Genomic DNA, 19,438 nt, shown 5'->3' with positions numbered 1-19,438 from the left:
TAATTATTATGACAGAGCATATAAATCTGCGCCGTAAGTGGAACTGGATTGGCCACACTCTCCGAAGGGATCCCGATCACATCCCCAAGCAGGCTCTGGATTGGAACCCCCAAGGAAAACGCAAGCGTGGTCGCCCCAAGCAAACTTGGCGGCGCACTGTGGCAGACGAGGCGAAGAAGATCGGCAAGACTTGGAGCGAGATCAAACACATAGCTCAAGACCGAACGCGATGGAGGACTGTTGTGGACGCCCTTTGCCCCATCTAGGGGACATAGGACCATAAGTCAAGTAAGTCATATAAATCTGAAGGAGATCTGAAGTCTCGCTGACGTTTGACGTTACAAAAACACCCTTCAGTGCCGCTCCCATACTTTACTTACACCCGTATTCACAAACATTACTATGAGGTCTCACAGTGCGCGTGGACGCACAGGGTGACAAACGAACTAATCATAGTGCTCTATTCAACGCTGTGCGTTCGATTTGCTGCTTCACTTAAGCAAGCATCGTTTGTGAATACGGGCGCTAGGTACTGATTAAGGTAAAAGCTAGACCATAGTTATTACTATAACAAGTTATTTGTTTAAAGCGTAGGACTTGACATTAAAAATAATAGTATCGTATTTCTCAGGACTTTAGTATTAAAAATCTGCAGTAAGAATGAAAGCATGGCTGGAAACATCTTAAAAACACAACGGTTAGATGAGATCTTTCCGAGGCTTTTAAAATTGAATTGACTGCATTTGTAGTTTGACAATTTTAAAATCGCTTAATTGACTATCTATTAGTAAAAAAAAAACCAACTGTTTTAAGACAACGCCATACACACTGGTCCATATTTTCACTCCTCGGGGTATTTCTTTATTTTTACGTAGCTTTTGTAGTGTTAAATCCACGTGCTTTTCGTTGTTTCTTGTGTCAAAAGGTACTTACGAGTAATTTAAACCTAAATCCGTTCTGGTGATCCGATAGGGTTTTTTTCTTCATAACATAAAGTTGCATTTTTCTTTAGAGACCATGACAATTTTGGATTGTTATCGGAACTTCTTGTGTATGTACGAGGGGCGGCTGAAAAGTTTTGAGCCTAGGGTATTAAAAATGCCGATAGAAAAGTATAAAAAATATATTTTCCTCTTTAATTTCCCTCTACTACAACGGACTTCTTACGTTTGTGTAAAAGAGCTTTTAACCCACTGAAAAAAAATTCGCAATCTTTGCCTTCGAAATGAGCCTTTAACGTCGCCTTAATTTCTTTGTCATTAAAAAATCTTCGTTCCTGAAGGTCTTTTTTCCAATTTGAGAATTAGACAAAATAGCTAGGGATTTGGACTAAACTGTGTAGTGGGTGATTAATTTCTTGAAATCCAATTTTACCTGGGGCAAGCCATGCAACATGCGCGATGTGCGCGGGCGAATTGTCTTGCAATAACAGATTTCCTTTCGGCAGTTTGCCTCTCAATGTTTCAACAACCACTTGACGCACTCTTATCAACAGTACAGTGTAACAATCTCCGTTTATTGTAGTTTTTTTTAAATAGGTAGTCAATGAATAAAATTCCTCCACAATCCCAAAAATAGTGTCTATGAGCTTGGGTGTCGATCACTCCACTTTGAATTTCCGCGGCGGCGTTTTCACTTTTAAATCCATTGCATTGACTCTTATTTTGACTCTACATCGTACTGCCGGATCTATTACTTATCAATAGTGACAATGTGAGAAAAAAAATTGCTAGGATTATGGCCAAAGATGTACTAAAACTCCTACGAAGTTGTGACTCGACGCTGGATGTCGAGCGGCGAGAGCATTTTTGGCACCCATCGCGCGCACCCCTATTTCATGTGCAAATTAGTATGAAAAATATCGCCAATACGTTCCATGCTAATTCCTATGGCTTCAGCTATCTGTCACAGCTTAATTCGCTGATCTCTAAAGCAAGATTAATTTAATTTTCATTATTTTATTCGTTAATGGCGAAATCTGGCCGCCCTGACTTGCGGTCATCTTTTAGCGACTCCCTGCCATGCTTGAACTATCGGATCCAATCTTTCATGGTGGCAAATGAAGGCCCAGACTCCCCATAAACTGTAAACATCTCATCAAATGTTACCGTCAGCGTTTTGTTCCTCTTTTTGAGGAATTTTATGACAACTGTGTACTTCAATTTCGTACATTGCGCGGATGACTGAGACATGATGATGTTTACGAATTAATTACTAAAAGCGTGATGACGCTAATGAAATGAAACTTTGTACATATACCAAGTAGGTTATTGGCAAATTAATTAAATTTAGTGCGAGTCAATAATAACACTTGAAGATACTTAGGCTCAAAACTTTTCAGCCGCCCCTCGTAGGTACCTTACTTGTGCTCACATTCAAATATCGCGCCCACCACCGTTCTATTGTTACCAAATTACTCGTTCTGTAGACTTCTGACGTTGTCACCTTCTTACCCTACCCATTCACAGCAGCATGGCAGACAGGGGGTTATACCTCATGATTTTTGAGAGCAGTATCCATAATAAAGAGGTCGTGGTGGCCAATGCGACGCCTCCCCAGCCTAGATCTAGTGACCAGGCGGTAGAGAACTCCCTAGCTGACAAGAGGGAGAGGGCAGGAGCCTGAGGGCCTATCACTCCGTCCCCTGTGTGGTCACCGTGGGAACTGCCTCGGGTGGACACCCGCTGGATTCTCTTGAAGTGGATGATCATCAAGGTGAACATTGCGAAGAGACCTATAAAGAAAGGACAGAACGCTTTGTTGCAACAGGTGATCAACAAAAACAAATGAGAATCGCGATATTGGAACGTTTTGCAAAGTTTGCATCATTCAAACAGTTGATAAATAAAAACAAGTGAAGATCCATTATGGCCATGGGCCATGTTACGAGTAAAATACTGGCGAAATCAGGATTAAAAAAAAAAGAAAAAGTAATGTTCACAGAAGTGCCAGTAATTTTAACTAACGCAAAGTTTTACAAAAGATTCAGAAAGACAAAAATATCCGCCGGTAAGAGCGAAATGCGGATACGTTTGGAAATGTGTACCTACATTAGTTCGTATTGAATGAATTTATTTAAACTTCTACTAATACACTAAGAGTAGGCGCACACCGTTGATTTTTCGTCAGTATGGGCATTGGGCATGTATGGGAGTGCGCACACTACGCCGATTCGATTTGGCCGATTCTTCATACAATTTAAAATCGGGCACAACTATCGGCCAACTAAAAATCAACGGTATGCGCCTACTCTTAATATGCATTATAGTACTGTCTACTCACCAGCCAAGAGGTACATGACTCCTGTAATGAGGACGGCGCTGATCTGGTGCTTGCATATCCCGAACGCGCCGACCAAAGCCGCGCTGCCCAGCACGATTAGACACACGAGCGCACACGATATTGATAGGTTCTGCATCCCTGGAAAATTGGATAAAATATTGATTGTAAATACGCCAAAGTGCCATTGGAGATGGCAAGCCTTTAAATTGTATCAGGACTTTTTTTAATGCAAAACAAGGCAGGTATTTGACCACAATCGCACCCGATGTTAAGTGGGATGCAGTCTAGGATGGTACATATCTGCTCTGTAAGTGCCTATTCACTCTCACCTTGAAAAGGCCCGGATTATAGTCTTCGGGAAGAAAGACAGCAGCAGGCAACGAATTCCAGTCCCTAGAGCTGTTCGCATTATAAAAGAGTCATCGAAGCACTTAGTGCGAGCTGGTGGAATGTCAACAATATAGGGATACGCTAACCTGCGTCTGGTTTCCCGATAACGGCAGGGGGATGGTGGAAGGATGGTGGATGGATTAGTTCGTGTGAAGGACACAACAATCACGCCATATCTAAGGAAAATCTTGTACAAAATCGGCCTTTAACGTGGTGACTGATGAGTGACTTCTATATTCCTATGATGACCAAGACTTGTATTAATTTTAATGGGAACTTTGAGGTTTCCGGCTACTGGAACCGCAATAAACTGGGACCGCGGTCCCGGTCCCTGGATCCATAAAAAATATTTTTGTACTAAAATATATGAGTGGTCCCAGTCGCCGGAAGAACTATTTTAATTTCGCTCACCACAAAAGTTAATCGCCACAAACGAAACGCATTTCTCTAAGCCTTTGACTTGAAAACACAAATAGAGCGTTAAACTCGGTTTGCCATTAAAGTAACTGGGGGAAACAGCCTATAATGCAGCCCACTCAGGCATTCCGTGCTCCAGTCAGCCGTCAGAATCGGAATAGTCGCTAATTACGTATTCATAAGCCGCTGCAGAACTTGGACTGCCCTAAAAGCCAAGTTTTCCGGGGCCTTTATTTTTGTTGAGTAATTTAGTGTCGGTTTCTATGTGTACTGATACTCCGTATGGTCGCCTTAGAGCGTAAGTCTAATTTATATTATTAATTTCGGTCAATCTTACAGATTACAGCACGCAGATTTATCTTTCTCCTGGAAAATTAATTATTTTACACTTAAGAGGTTTTCACTCTAAGGCATTGGTATTATCTTCCTATTCTATTAACTTTTATTTTTAGCCGAGTATAAAAGCTACCACCGTTAAATGAAACCTGAGACACAGACGCTCTTCAATTTTTACAATTTATAAGTAATTCAAAAGTGGTTTTTTAGGCGGTTTTATCACTAGGAAGCGATCTATCATACTACGTGCAATAAAAAATTTTAACACGTATATGTTTTCATTTAGGTACTAACATGACGACGCAGTATACTTCGAACATTCTATTAAACAAAAATGTGTCAAAAAATTGCCACTATAAAATTATTTTCGTTTTCACGTTCACTCGAAACCTCATGCATAATGATATTCATAAAAAACAAGAGTTGTGACTTGCAAATAAATCACGCTGTCACTCCACTCATTCATTTTCGTCGAAATAATTTGATAAACGAGCTAAGTTTCTAGGCCAGCGAGTTGCCAAGGTCAGGGGAAATGAGGGAAAAATGGCAGGGATCTAAAGGATTCGTTTAATAAGCGCTCATTCGCGTCGGGGAGCTAATATAGCTTGACAGGGTCTTATTTTCACGGCCTTCGGTGTTGGGAAACAGTTTAGGAACATCCTAGAGTTTAATGAAGAGCTAACTGAAGTCGTAATTTTAAGTTAGTGGAAGGTTTGTTACGATAGATAAAGAAATAAGTAACTTATTTAATTTACCTTGATTCGGTAATTTTGAAATATGTTATGCTTTTGCTGATATTGATCCTGTAGGTAGAGCCTTGTGTGATAGATCATAGAACTATAATGTATGACAACAATAATGTAGAACAGCTAGGAGTAGAGTTAAAAGATGTATGATACGAGAACACATGTTACTTATCTACATGTTTTTAAGAAAATAAAAAATATTTGATTGATACTTACGATGTTGCCAATCTGCCCGAGGCTCCTCATCATCGCTCTCCGCTAAGTAATTTGTGCACAGCGGTTCTGTGGGGAACCCGACTCTTGACAGCATTCTTACTTCTTCCTCTAAAAAGGATTAAAAGTAGGTATAAGATTAACAAACATTATTCCTTAATTTAGAAGAAATATGTCGTGGCAAAATCTTTTTGGTATTTGCAAAAGAATATTCGTTAAAGTGGAAAAATCCGGCAAACTCATTTTGACTACGGTGAAATTCGTGTCACTTTAATCAATTTTTTTATTTCAAATGTAAGGTCATAACGTCTTGTAACGACGAATAGAATCAATTTCGTTGAGAATCTTGAAGTCTTGACCTTTAGCGAACGTTTTCAATATGAACGTTTTATGAAATTGTGTCTTATATTTTGTTGTGTGGTACTTGTAGAGTATTAGGTACATTATTTTTCTATTGGTATACCTTCCAGAGACACGCACATGGTCCATATTCCGCCGTTCATCGGCACTAAAAAGGTTCCAGCTCCCTTCCTATTGTGACCAGTTTCCTCGATCTGTAACAAGAAGAATTAAATTAATTGTAGAGAGGACAGTTTACGTTTGAAAGATTATTTTGAGATCTTTTGTCCTTTACGACGCACACCAATTAAGTGGTACGCAAAATGTGTTTACGAAGAAAAATCTTTGAGCGGAGATCGTCTACTTGCAAGCGAAACGTAAGATAATTCTAGTCTACGGGACTATTCCCACCTTTCATTCCCACCGCTGCAACTCCTGTTTAGCCAGGATCTACAGCTTGACCGCCAATAAAAAGTAATGAAAACCCAACCAGTGAAGGTCAAGTTTTTCCCGGTGGAAAGTTAAACTGTCATTGGACCCGCAACTTTATAATTCTAGTCTAATAAACAATAAATTATTATTTACAGTATTTCCTAAATATAACCAGAGCAGAACTACCCACAATTAATCAAAACGGTTCTACCCACATGTTTACCAAATCTTAGCCGTAATTAAGTACAAATACGATTACTCGACCCATTTGCCAATTTGATGTAGCTTAGTGCTTGGATTTATAAGGCTTCCCCGGACTGGGTAACACGTGTTTTCATAATAAATCGGTTTATAGGCATACTGACTTACAATTAGTAGGTGGAAAATCATAATTAATATTTATTTGTCGAATTCAGCAATATTCTAATGAAACTGCAATTTAACTCCAGTTGATGATGATGATGATGATCCATCCGACCGATTTCGGCCATGGGGACCACTCCGACTCCTAGCTGTCTTGGCGGCGCTGGTGTGCCCGAAGGTGGGACTCCAGTTACTATAATCCTAAAGAAACTAGAAACCAACTCAAGTGGTTCTTTGTCTGCTAAGATGAAGAAGAGACAACCCGAAATAAGGTCAAGTGTCCAATTCTGTTATGGAATAGATTTCAAGAGCGACTGGAACCGGACCTAGTAAGTGAGCTTAAATTCGTATTACAGATAACAATGACTAAATCATTAATACATCACACAAAAGAGTTCACCAAAACAATTAAAACATACTCGTAATATGAACCGTTCAGAATTCAATTTTGGTTATTGATTGGTAAGGACTTACTCATCGAGGAGTGAAGGAACTAAATATTGAAATTCGACGCTCAATTTAAAGCATAGAACCTATATTTGAATTTTACACCTAAGGCAGAAAAATATTTTTTAACTGACAAACATTACCGAAACCAAACCAGTTATCAGCAGTTTTTAACTCCCTGAAAGTTAAACTGTGCTAAGGTTGGGTCATAATCGATAGCCATAAACGGGGCCTTCGAATGCAAGCTCGCGTGCACAAGCGGGGTGCAGTGCCCAAGGCGCCTGTACACTCGGCAATAGAAAAAAATATTATCGAGGACTAGATGACCCGGCGAACTTCGTACCACTTAGTATGCTCATCAGAAATAATGTGTGATTCTAATGGTGAAGGAATTTCACAAATCGGTCCAGCAGTTTCGGAGCTTATTACAAACATTATTATTAAATTGTTTTCTCTTAATTTTAGTGTAGAAGATTACTCGCTGGAAAAGATTTATATTTTAGCTTGGTAAAGCTGTAATTCGGTCTTTTGAATTTTGGTCTAAATCCAGTGCTTAAAGTAAATTAATGTCTAGCATTTAACTAAATCTTTTTCTTAAAGGTTTTAAACCTTTGTTTGTCACCTGTCATCCGCTTTGCAATGGAGGGAAGTCGAACCTTAATTTCGAACTCCTCCTATGTTCTTCTGATTAATTTCGTTGCGGGTCCAATGACAGTTTAACTGTCCCCCGGGACAAACTTGACCTTCATTGGTTGGGTTTTTGTGGCGGTCAAGCTGTAGATCCTGGCTACACAGGAGTTGCAGTGGTGGGAACGAGAGGTGGGAATAGTCCCGTAGCATTTAACTAGCATATCCCAAGCCCCTGATTCTTAATACAGGCATTTACCTAAAATGTCATGTACCTAAACAAGTACCTATTATTATGTACCTACCTCTTTCATTAGATTATTTTTCATTTGATTCGATATTGACTCTATCACAAATTATAAAGCTTTAGAGACACGTCTGAAGTTTTGAAGGGGCTTCGCACAATCGCAAGTCTGTCAGGAGAATTTATTACCACACCATACTATGTAGAAGTCACTTATATTAAAGCAACTAACATACTTTAATCTAGTGGTAGAAAAGAGTCTTTATTACCAGGAAATCAAAACTTTATTTCCAAAGCGACTGTACTTAAATTCACTTGGCGCCTCGATCGCCTTGACCCGACGCATCAGCAAGTATCGGAATCCACAGCAGTGATATAGCAAGCTATGTTTGAGGCTCGAATAGAAGGCTTTGTTTAGTATACCATGCATTGGTCGTAAAATAGAAGCTAAAAGTAACTCGAATGTTAGCTTAAAAACTAGTTCCCTCGCTGGGAACAAGGCAAGATGGCCTTTACGACAAACTTTTTCATGTTTCAAAGAATTATAATTGTGTTTTGCCTTAGAAAGTAAGTAATGAGCAATCACAATTTAAATATTCATGTGGCCCTTAAAACGTACGTTTCATTCCAATACATTTAAAAACGTTGGTACGCAATTAAGGATAATCGCTGTCCATTTCAAAGCGATTAACTGTAGGTATCGATTTAATCAATAAATTCGTACTCCATTCATTGAAGTTAAATTGCTAGAGCCTTGACACGAACGCGCGAAACAAGCCCTCTTTCATATAAAACTCGCGAAACTTCTCTACCTTTTATTAAAAGCGAACTGACTGACTCATTCACCACGAAATCTCAGAAATTACAACTACTAGGAGTCTCAAATTTTGCATGGCGGTTCCATTTACTAACACGGGATTTAGCAAAATCAACCCCTAAGGCGGTAAAAAAACGGGGTCCACGCGTACAAAGTCGCGGGCGGCCGCTAGTTCTCTATATTTTTCCCCATTTCGTTTGAGCCAAAACGACTCTTATAGGGAAACAGCTACTCCGGTTTCCGGTGCAGAAACTATATATTATGTTTGTCACTGATGAGTCATTGGGATACAAATGGCATCTCATGAAACTTTAGTACAATGGCAGGGATTCTATTCCAGATTCTACGGTGAATAACTCGGTTTTATCCTCATTGTATTTTCTTAGTACTAAAACCAAATGATTTCTTTTTCATTACTTTGTTTACCAAGCCTAATTAGCATTCAAATATGCAGTGCCAGACTAAAAAGTGGTGTTTCATTGCTTTATTTTGAATCGTACGCACATGTTACTAAGATTACACTTCGTTTTTACACCTGGCCTTCTTCTTGGCCTTGTTTATTGACTAATTTACCTACCTACTCATAACTTTTTATTGCTAATTAGCGACCCGCTCCGACATCGCACGGGTATAAAACCTTCCTCTTGAATCACTCTTATCTATTGCTGAAACATTAAAATCCTTTCCGTAGTTAAAAGATGTAAGCGAACAGACAGCGAGAGCGACTTTGTTTTACTATGAAATGATAGTTTTTTTTTTTTTTTATGCTTGCCAAGGCAGGTATTTGACCGCAATCGCATAATTAGCTGCTGAAAAAACGTGTTATAAGTAGAATTATTAATTTATTAAGAATGTATGTTTATTACAGTCTATAGATGGACACTAATCACGTATTCAGCGATTCACAGCACGTGACGGTTGCCATCGGAAAACATACGCGTGCTCACTTCAGCGACTGAATATTTAAACAACAGTGTCTTGCAATATGACGATTTACGTGCTTGGTATGGAGCTAGGAGCATCTAGATTTCTCCAGAATTTTCTATTTTGTAAGAACTAAAAGTGTAGAGCTCCTTTGAGCTGGGAGCAGCTGGATATATCCAGGATTTTCTATTCTTGAAAGTTGTAGAGCGCAATGCGGAGTGAACTCTGCAAACCATCTCAGAAAGACAATAAGTAAATAGTTAATGTTTAAAATGATCCATGAAATGCCGATAAAACGAGACAATAGTAAAGTCTTAGGGAGGTTTCAAGGGACCACTAGGGTGTCATAACATCAGACTATCAATTTTTGTTGTAAAATGGCTTTCACTAGTTACATAAGATGCATCAAAGTTTACCTTGATGGCCTGTCGTATTTAGTTCCTATGCAGTCTTCTATGTATAGCACAAAGCTAAGAACCCTGCCAAGGCTCTGGCAATACAAGGATTATGCTTAATATTGGGTAAAATAGCATTCCATTTAATTTAAACAATCTAATTTAAATTTATATTTACAATACTTTTATTGTCCCTGTAGTGTGCCTTGATATTGCAAGCCTTTGTCTCTACAAATTTAAGTTTTTATAGCCCTACAGTGTCTCCTAATTTTGGAAGGCTTTAAAGGGGAAAATAGGAAATGTCAAAGTATCTAAGAGGTTCTAAGGTAAAATATGACGGCTGTGAGATTAGTTACACATAATTAACATTTCAAAATGCTAAATGCGGTAAATAAGTTTGTTTGCATGCTTCTGTTGTTGTTGTTGTAAAGCTATGAGCTTCAAAATTCACAACAAACGCAGAATAAAGATAAATTCGCTTCGACAATGATACAAATGCTGTGGCTCTAGGCAACTTTTCGTTAGGTACTGATTTAAAATATAACACAGCCAGCCAGTTTACGAGTAGATGGGTACGGTTTACAATTTCCCATACTTACTATACCAATTCCCACCTTTAGTCCTGTGTAGTTCGAATCTACCTACAGAATGACCGCCAATAAAACCTAACCAACGAAGGCCAAGTTTGCCCCATGAGAAATTTAAACTGTCATTGAACCCGCAACGAAGTTAGATAGGAAATAACAAAATACCGCAGTGGTTATTGTAATTACTGCAGTATAGCCATTTCCATTAGTTGATTACGAGACAAATTTTATTAATTTATAATTCCAACTAGCTTGTATATCCAATGTCCAATTATACTGTTGCCTGTCTGTTTGGGAAACTTTGTGAGCGTGAAATTTAATAAAATGTTTCTGTTTGAAAAAGTTCTAAGTGCTACCTATTACAAAGAGCTCGTGGTTAATGAAATAATAACTGCGTATTAGTTAATACTGATAAAAGATACGCCAGTAAAGATAAGTATGTTCTAGTAAATAATCGAATTAAGCTTGCTAGGAATTTTCGTATGTTTCAAGGAAAATTTTCGCCACGAAAAATACTCATCAAATTTTGCTAAAAATATAATATCGAAAATTGACACCTTCTCGATACCAGTGTAACTTTAGTACCTTAGTAGCCTAAAGGCGAGTATTTTTTGCAATAAAAAGTACCTAATATAACCTAAAAACCCTCATTAATTCTATGGTGCCATCGGATTTTATTCGCCTCACTCGCAGATAACGTCCTACGAGTAGGTAAGTATGTTATCGGTAAAGGTCGCGTGATGGGGTCAAGGCGACCGATAAGAGCCACCCCATGGTCCCATGGTGCTGGGACCATAAAGTTCTTTGTTGCAGTCGATAAATTCGCAGTGTAGTTGCGGTCGATAATTCGCAATGGTAGTAGATACTTGTGCAAAATATGTCAGCAGCAAAACCGAGAACTCAGAATAACCTCGTTTTTATCACTTTTCACATGGAGGATTGAATTCAAAGTAAACTGGTCACAGGTTCCACACACTAAAATAAAAAAAATAGTGAAAATAACGGCCGGCCCAAATAAAATAATACCTAATCTATGCATTCCTATTGCTGAAAATGCGAAGCGATATCTAGGGCAATTTTCTAACGCGACACTAGAGTTATTATTATGTTAGTTGCATCTAATGCTAATGCAAGGTACATTCTCAGAATCACGTAAGCATAATTCATGCACATCCTTTGCATAAAAGCACACAGCTTTATGCATAATTTAGTACCTACCTTTAAGGCTGAGTTGCACCACCTAACTTTAACGGTGACTATAACGATAACCGGTGTTTTTTGTGCGAAATTTAAAATTTTTGACGTTTGTTTAAGTTAAAGTATGATGGTGCAACCCAGTGTTAGGGCTGATTTTTCAATCGTCGGATAACTTTTAACTGAATAATAAGTTTGGCATATTGACAGTTTCAGTATAAGAAATATGTCTACAAGTTTATACTTCAGTTAAAAGTTAACTGATGATTGAAAAATCGAATGCATGTTAATCGAAGCACTACATATAGGTAGGTAACAAACATGTAATGGTTTGAAAAAAGTTAATAGGGCCTCGTTGACTAGCTGACGAAAAAAATACATTAAAGATTACACAGGAATCAAAAATAAAAGGAAAATATAAGATAAAGCTTGGGTACACTCTCTACTATAGTAGCTATAACATTATTCCCGAAGCTCTATGCTGTACAACATCACATTTAAGGCTGTACTAACGCTTGTTAGATGCCAATTAGAGACAACGTCGGTCATTAGTGTTCTTTGTCGTCCGTTCCTTTGAAACCACTGATTTTTGTGAACAGAAAGACGCTAAATGTATTGTTACTTGTATATCTTTAAATAGGTCCTAAAAGCACATTATTTTAACACTAGCGACCCGCCTCGACTTTCCACAGGTGCTACTAAGTATACTTACATTTTTTATTTTTTAAATAGTTCTTAGATTTTTTTTTTTTAACTTCAGTCGAAAACCTTAGTCATATCTCGTATTACCATACCTCGTATTTACTAAAGTTTTGTATCCTTATTTGAATAATCTTTTGGCATATACCCTACGTTTCGCTGAAAAAGCATAGGTGCGCGGAAAGGTGCTTTGGCACGGATTTTTGTTTGCGTAAGAAAATTGTTTCCCACTCTACTTTGCGAAAATGTTACGAGTTCTTACACACAATTCAAGTAGCTACATCTCTCGATATAACAGAAAAAAAATGTTAAAGTATTAAATCTTTAGGTATAATAAAACTTCATATTTCATGGGAAAATAATTCATGCTAAGCTATAGGTGTACCAGAATCTCATGGCAAATAGGGAAAATAAACTTTGTTGAGAGCAATACTGGGGAAATTGGAATAAACGATCTTGATACTGTTTAATTTTTTACTTTTATGACTTTAATTAATACTAATGAACATGAAGTACGAATATACATTTTAGGTAGGTATGTGTATGAAGAATGTTGTTATACATCAGAATGTCTTGGAAATTAAATAAATCGTATATTACTTTAAGTAACTAATTTTATTATGCATCATACTTTTAACTTATCACTTCATTTAGAACTAGAAAACGATTCTAAGAACTCCACTTGCATTTCTTGTTCTTCAATAGACAGATGATCAAGATAAAGAGGTATTGTAAATAAATTGCTCTTCCAGCATTTCAATGGAGAAGTTTCTGATGTTAAAAACACTATATTTCTCTGAATGGGATTAAAATATATACCAAAACTAAAAGACGGTGAAGTTTTTTTTTAAATCGATAAAGAAATGTCTGAGAAATAAATTATTTAAATTACCTACATATTTTCGCGTGGAACTGAAACATAGGCGGTGCTGTTCTTTTTGTATATGGCCAGGTCTGGGATATTTAAAAAAAAGGTTACAAAATACTAAGAAAGAATCTTGAAAGCCCTAGCTGAAAAATTAAACCTGTCAACAGCACTGGCTGGATCAGGGGTGATTTACTGTTTGTACTCCGAATGACTGTCGTGAATACACCGATCAAAATTGCGTGAATAGTTCAACTTTAGGGCCCTGTAACTTATTTATTTGTAGAGATATTTTCATGATTATTTCACAATTATTATTAGTTTTACTAATATTTATTTCAAGTTTATTTAGAAGAAAAAATTAGAAACTTCTGCATTATTCAGTCTTGCTTGATGAAATCTTTTTCAATTTTCTTTACATGGTCATCATAACATCTGCACCAATTTGTAAGATATACCTGAAAACCCCGATAAAGCAGCTATTAAGTAAGAATAAAATAAAAAAACACAACCCTCCTTCTGACGCAGTTGGGTAATAAACTAAATGTATCAAAACATTTCAGTCCAACTTACTGTCAACTCGACGCGCGCTTTAGAATCAAAGATTGACTTTGAATTATAACTTATTTTACAATTCACATTGAAAACAATATGCGTTGCTTGAACTTTTTCGACTTTTTCACAAAAATAACAAACAGTCAAGAAGAGATTACAAAAATTTTGCAGCGGCTGACAGATTTCATAATTTTCTTTGACAGGAATGACAGGTGACAATTAAACCATAGACAATTGCCATATGAAAAACACACTTTTCCAATATTTTTGTTTGCCATGAGATTCTGGTACACCTATATTTCCGTTATTAAAATAGACCTGCCTAGAGCTACTGTGCTACTTCAGCTGGGTTGCACCATCTTACTTTGACTTTAACAAACGTCAAAAATCTGTTAAACTCCATACAAAAACACCGGTTAATGTTATAGTTACGATTAAAGTTAGGTTTAGGTGGTGCAACTCAGCCTTATTCTGCTTAGCAACACGATTCTGTTCAAAACACAAAACATCAATTTCAGGATTTCCAAGAATGGATTAAGGTATTGTCGAAATTTCAGAATTATTTATAGAAATCTTGGCACTTTATATTTCAGGCTTAGTGAAAGTGTATCATTTAATTATTTACGTGAGAAAAACTTAGTGAAAAAAGTATAAGACTGTCATTGTTCCCTTCGTACTGAAATTCTACCACCTTGAGTATCATCAAACATTTGTGATGAAGCTCAAAAACTTCGTATTCTTATTTATTATTTTTGTAATCTACTTTCAAATAGGTACCTACTTAAGCGTCGTTTCATAACACCGACGGGCAAGACACTTTTCTTTGCGTTTTATCTTCTCTCTATTATAATAACACCACCATAAAAGAACCGATTATCACCATAAAACACCATGAAATCTCGCGGCAACTTATAAAAAGTCAAGGTCCCCATAATGTTCATAATTCGGAAATGAGACATAAATATTCGTCCCCCTAATGAAAGGGGTCGGGGAACTCAATTATGGGTTTATTTTGGTATTCCAGTGTCGTCGCGTGCTGCGTATTGCCAAGGTTTGGGAAAATTATGTCGGGCTCAACGTAAGCTTACCTGAGATAGAACATAACTTTGTTAATAAACAAACAAATTGGAATTTTCAGACTAATTTAGGATTAGGACAGTTTTGGAATTGAGAATTTACTAGGTGTTAATTGCGAATATTTCTGATACTAAACAAGCCTGAAGAAAATCAGTTCAGGTCGGCTAGTTTTGTTTTGTGGTTTTGGATGTCTCCACTTTCCGAGGGAAGTCGAACTCCTCTATGTTCTTCTGATTAATTTCGTTGCGGGTCCAATGACAGTTTAACTTTCCCCGGGACAAACTTGAACTTCACTGTTTGGGTTTTTATTGGCGATCAAGCTGTAAATCCTGGTTACAGATAAGTTACAGCGGTGGGAACGAGAGGTAGAAATAGTCACGTAGTTTCCCGTAGTTAAAAGCTCACCATCAGGTGATCTCAAGCTTTTGTCTTCTCTTCTAAGTAATCAATTAGACTAGGCATTTCTTTGTATTGTTGTCACCAAATTGCCGTCACAATATTGCCGGGGTTTTAAATGTTTTAAGTCGGCACAGCTGTGTTTTAATTTCTTTTTTAGTGCTTCAGCCAGTTATTAACAAGATTTTTTCAAGGTTCCACAAATTAAAGTATACCAGTAGTGAATGTATCAATTAGTAGGTAATTTCAGCCTTGGCTGACTGACTATGTCAATACATGGAGGAATTTGAGTTGGTAGTGCGATTTATTTACTTCTGCCATCAATTCATTGCTACAGTAGCAACTAAAGACATTATATGGTAATGTCGTCATTTTTGCTATGAGTTAAATAGACGAATAAACAGAAAAGTATACAGACGCATAACAACCATGATAATAATATAAATTCAAGACACTTAGATCAAATTACATGCCTATTTTAATTCTTAACTTTATTATTGGGTTATTTCAGAGATAAAACAATATTCAAATGAGACAATGAAACATTTGTTGAATCATAATAGGTAATTTATTTGTCGCTCCCCAAGCTAAGCGCTCATTTCAAGAGCCTTGAATAAGTAATACAATTAGTAGGCAAAGTTTTAAAACTCTGTCGTGGTACGAATTACAACTGCGTAACCACAGGGGAGGTTTCAGAATCGAAAAAAAAACATGAAGCGAGGCTAATATTTAGTCGGCTGAATATGGTTTTAAAAAAGCCTATTTTTGGGCTCTTTCATGTCCTCTCTGCTAGACAGCTAACCTTTGCAAGCTTCTGGGTCAACTAGGCTGGCCTCTAATGACAGCGGTAAAATTAGGTAGACTTGACGACAAAGTTCATAGTTTTTGTACTTACCTGCAATATCATAAGATATTAATGCTCTTGTTATTAGCGATACTTCCTAAGTCCCTACATCATGCATAGAATGCAGGTTCAATGTATTATTGAAATTACTTAATTTAACAATATGCAGTTCACGTGATTTTAAATGTGAGTTTTATGTTTAATTTGCTATATGTAGAGTATTAAGTAACTATAATAATATCAATCAATAAATTGCCATAAGTACTATGTAGGTACTATAACAACACTATTGAGAACAGCTTGTCTTCATTATTTACAGGTGTTTTTTTATAAAAACTTCCTATGACATTACGAAGGTGAAATCGCGTGAAGAAACTCTTGGTACTAGCCTTAGCAATAAATTACGTAGTAACATCAGTAATAATTTAGTTTAATGTTAGGCATATTCTCATAAAACCGCCCATCACATAAAATACGGGGACAATAAAGTACTTTTCAAGAAGTGTCATCTCTTGTAAAGCTCGACGAGATTTCAGTGTCTGAAATTTTGGTACTTTCTGTACTTGTCTGAAGTTTCTTCGAACTTTTGAAAAGCGGCACTTCGAAATCAAGCCTGGTGAGTTACAATTTAATGTATAAGTTTCAGATTTATTACTTTGTGTGACTTTAGAAAATACATTTATGCCCGTTTTCACCATCAGTCCTTAATTTTTAAGTGACCCCTATGAAAACGAAATTACTGACTGTGTTACCATAGGGGTCACTTTAAACTTAGGGATTGATGGTGAAAACGGGCATTAGTGTTTAAGTTTTAAGGGTTATTTTTCCACAAACGTTTCATGACTTCTATGTTTCAAGCCTATGGTTTTGACTACAAAAGGGTTCTTGTTTATTTTTATAACAATTTGTTTTGTACATGTTTATTGACCACATAATTTATATTAGGTTTACTGAAAGGCACACCAAAGAGTGGTACTACTCGTAAATCCAGACTTATTTTCTTTTTACTTCCAACGACGTCATGTCGTTGACCTATAAGACGCCGAACAAACATTAGGACCACGTGTAACTGACCTTCTAGTCTAGACCCAACCTAGAAAACCCTAGTTCTCGTAGGTATTATACGCCCTAGGCTAAACAGAAAATGGCCTGAATAAGTTACGCTCTACAAATTACTAGTCCATTAAACAAACAGTAGATTTAATGATACTGAAGCAAACCCATGTTTAACCACTGTTAGTGTTCACATGAACGTACTTTGATAATACACATTACATCGAAGGTTGTTCCCACCGTTCAATGTTTTTATTATCACAACGGCATTGAAAGTTTGAATCAACCTGTTCGATAAGAAAGATGTTCCGTGGTACGGGGCACGGTCTGATTGAGGCATATTATATGGCCTTGAAGGCTTATAAAATCCGACAGAGTTGTTACAGCATATAATATAGAGCATGTAAATCTACCTCTACTTTCTCTATCTAGCTGTGTTTTAATAGGTCAAGAACTTGGTTGCCCAGAATTTCTAGTAGTTTTCATGAAGAGGAGTGTCCGCAACCAGAAGAAGTAGTTATAAGAGTAAACTATAAAAAAATCGATAGCAATTGTTTATAAATCTGACTGTAGAGTTAATAATGCTATCAAAAACATGCCCATACAAAAAGGCGCCGCTCTGTACTCTCTTTAATCTGGGCTCTAATCTGCTTTCAAAGTACCTACTCGTAACATTCATGAATGTCCGTTTGGAATCCGTAATCACTTCATCACATCTTTTATTGCGCAACTACTTGCGAAATTAAATCCATCTTCTTTATCTATGGGACTATAAAAAACATAACCCTCCTTCTGGCGCAGTCGGGTAAAGAAGATAGTTATAGACCGTTTCATCCACGAAGACGCGCCCCACCATTCTACCGTTAATGTCTGAGTGCTATCGATACCTGCTAAATTATCCATGAGTGCACACGCACACTACAATAATGACGCTCGGATTGCTCGGATCAAATTCCCCGCACCCCGCGCTTCCCTCGACCAAAAATTGGTGGAGGGCGTCTTCGTGAAAACATCTATAGATAGAGTGTGGTTCTTCCGCCGCTTGTTCTCAGCACCAGCCCATATTTTGTCCCGAATTAGTGGTAGGGCAAGCTATATTTGGGACGTGTATAAATGCCCTAGTAAGGGCCTATGTACTGAATAAACTATTTGTATTTGTAAACCTACCTTAGCGACTTTATCGTCAAGGAACCATTGCAGTGCGGTGTTGGAGGCGTTGGCGAGCGCGACCACAGCCGCGCGCTCCCACGCCACCTGCTCCCAGTGGTCTGTCATGATGGAAGCGCACAGCATCGCTGTGGAGCAGCTGGAACAAACAACGTATTTTTACTTTTAAATTCCTTTAAATAAAGTCTATACATATATTTAGAATCCGGCTCGAAGGACCAAAAATAGCATTTCCACGCCACCTGCTCCCAGTGGTCTGTCATGATGGACGCGTGACGCCCTTTAAATAAAGTCTATATATTTAGTACCCGGCTCGAAGGAACAAAAATGGTGGAGCGAAACCAAAATTGACGGCACTCTAAACTCCACCGTTTGTTACTGCCATAGTATCAAGATAATCCAGGCAGAATATAGTTGACCAAGTTATCCACTTACAAACTTTAACCTAACTAACTGCAAACTTTCAAAGCATTATAAAGTAAAGTTCTTGTTAGATAACATAACAAAGTACCGACAGCAAAGCTTCATTATAATATTTATGAAAGTTACCAATTTAAATACCCGTGCTCATTCTGTGAAGGACACGTTAAGCCGTTTGTTGAATTAAGCCATGTCAGCCTTCCATGACAGAACATCAATAATAATTAAATAAGTCTTCACGAGTTGGCTTCACACTTTTATGAAGAGAACCAATATTATGAAAATTCTGTGCAAATATAAATATCGTTGATTCCATTGTACATTTTCAGGAACAAGTACCTACTTTATTAGGTAACTAACCACCTCCTACGAAGTAGCAAGCACACCTGGTCAACATACGTTGTACATATGTTCCAAAAACATTACAATTTCCATTTGTGTCCATATTGACGAAACGCCCGTGTATTTAGCTTTACGAAACAAAAGCCTCTCTTTCAGGTATTGTCCTGAAAGTTGGCTAAACACACGTGTGTTTTTGCGGCTTCTAATCCAAAAGAGAACAAAGGGTTTTGTTACAAACCTAAGGGGTTGTTTGTGCTAAGCTTACCT

The 19,438-nt window shown here is 37.4% G+C and overlaps 1 protein-coding gene across 1 annotated transcript; it reads right to left on the bottom strand.

The window, feature by feature from the left end:
- Window positions 1-415: 415 nt before the first annotated feature.
- On the bottom strand, window positions 416-18,546 carry LOC114355191 (uncharacterized). The gene is made up of 6 exons (XM_028307896.1): window positions 18,410-18,546; window positions 5,848-5,938; window positions 5,388-5,495; window positions 3,283-3,420; window positions 2,354-2,734; window positions 416-1,058 (listed from the first exon to the last, which is right to left on the bottom strand). The coding sequence occupies exons 1-5, from the start codon at window positions 18,533-18,535 to the stop codon at window positions 2,463-2,465; spliced, it is 735 nt and encodes a 244-aa protein (XP_028163697.1). The 5' UTR covers window positions 18,536-18,546; the 3' UTR covers window positions 416-1,058; window positions 2,354-2,462.
- Between the last annotated feature and the right edge of the window lie 892 nt (window positions 18,547-19,438).

This window comes from Ostrinia furnacalis, unplaced genomic scaffold (assembly GCF_004193835.3).
Source record: "Ostrinia furnacalis isolate ACB-3 unplaced genomic scaffold, ASM419383v2 OfSCF2357, whole genome shotgun sequence".
NCBI lineage: Eukaryota > Metazoa > Arthropoda > Insecta > Lepidoptera > Crambidae > Ostrinia > Ostrinia furnacalis.
This window is presented reverse-complemented; position numbering and strand designations above follow the sequence as displayed.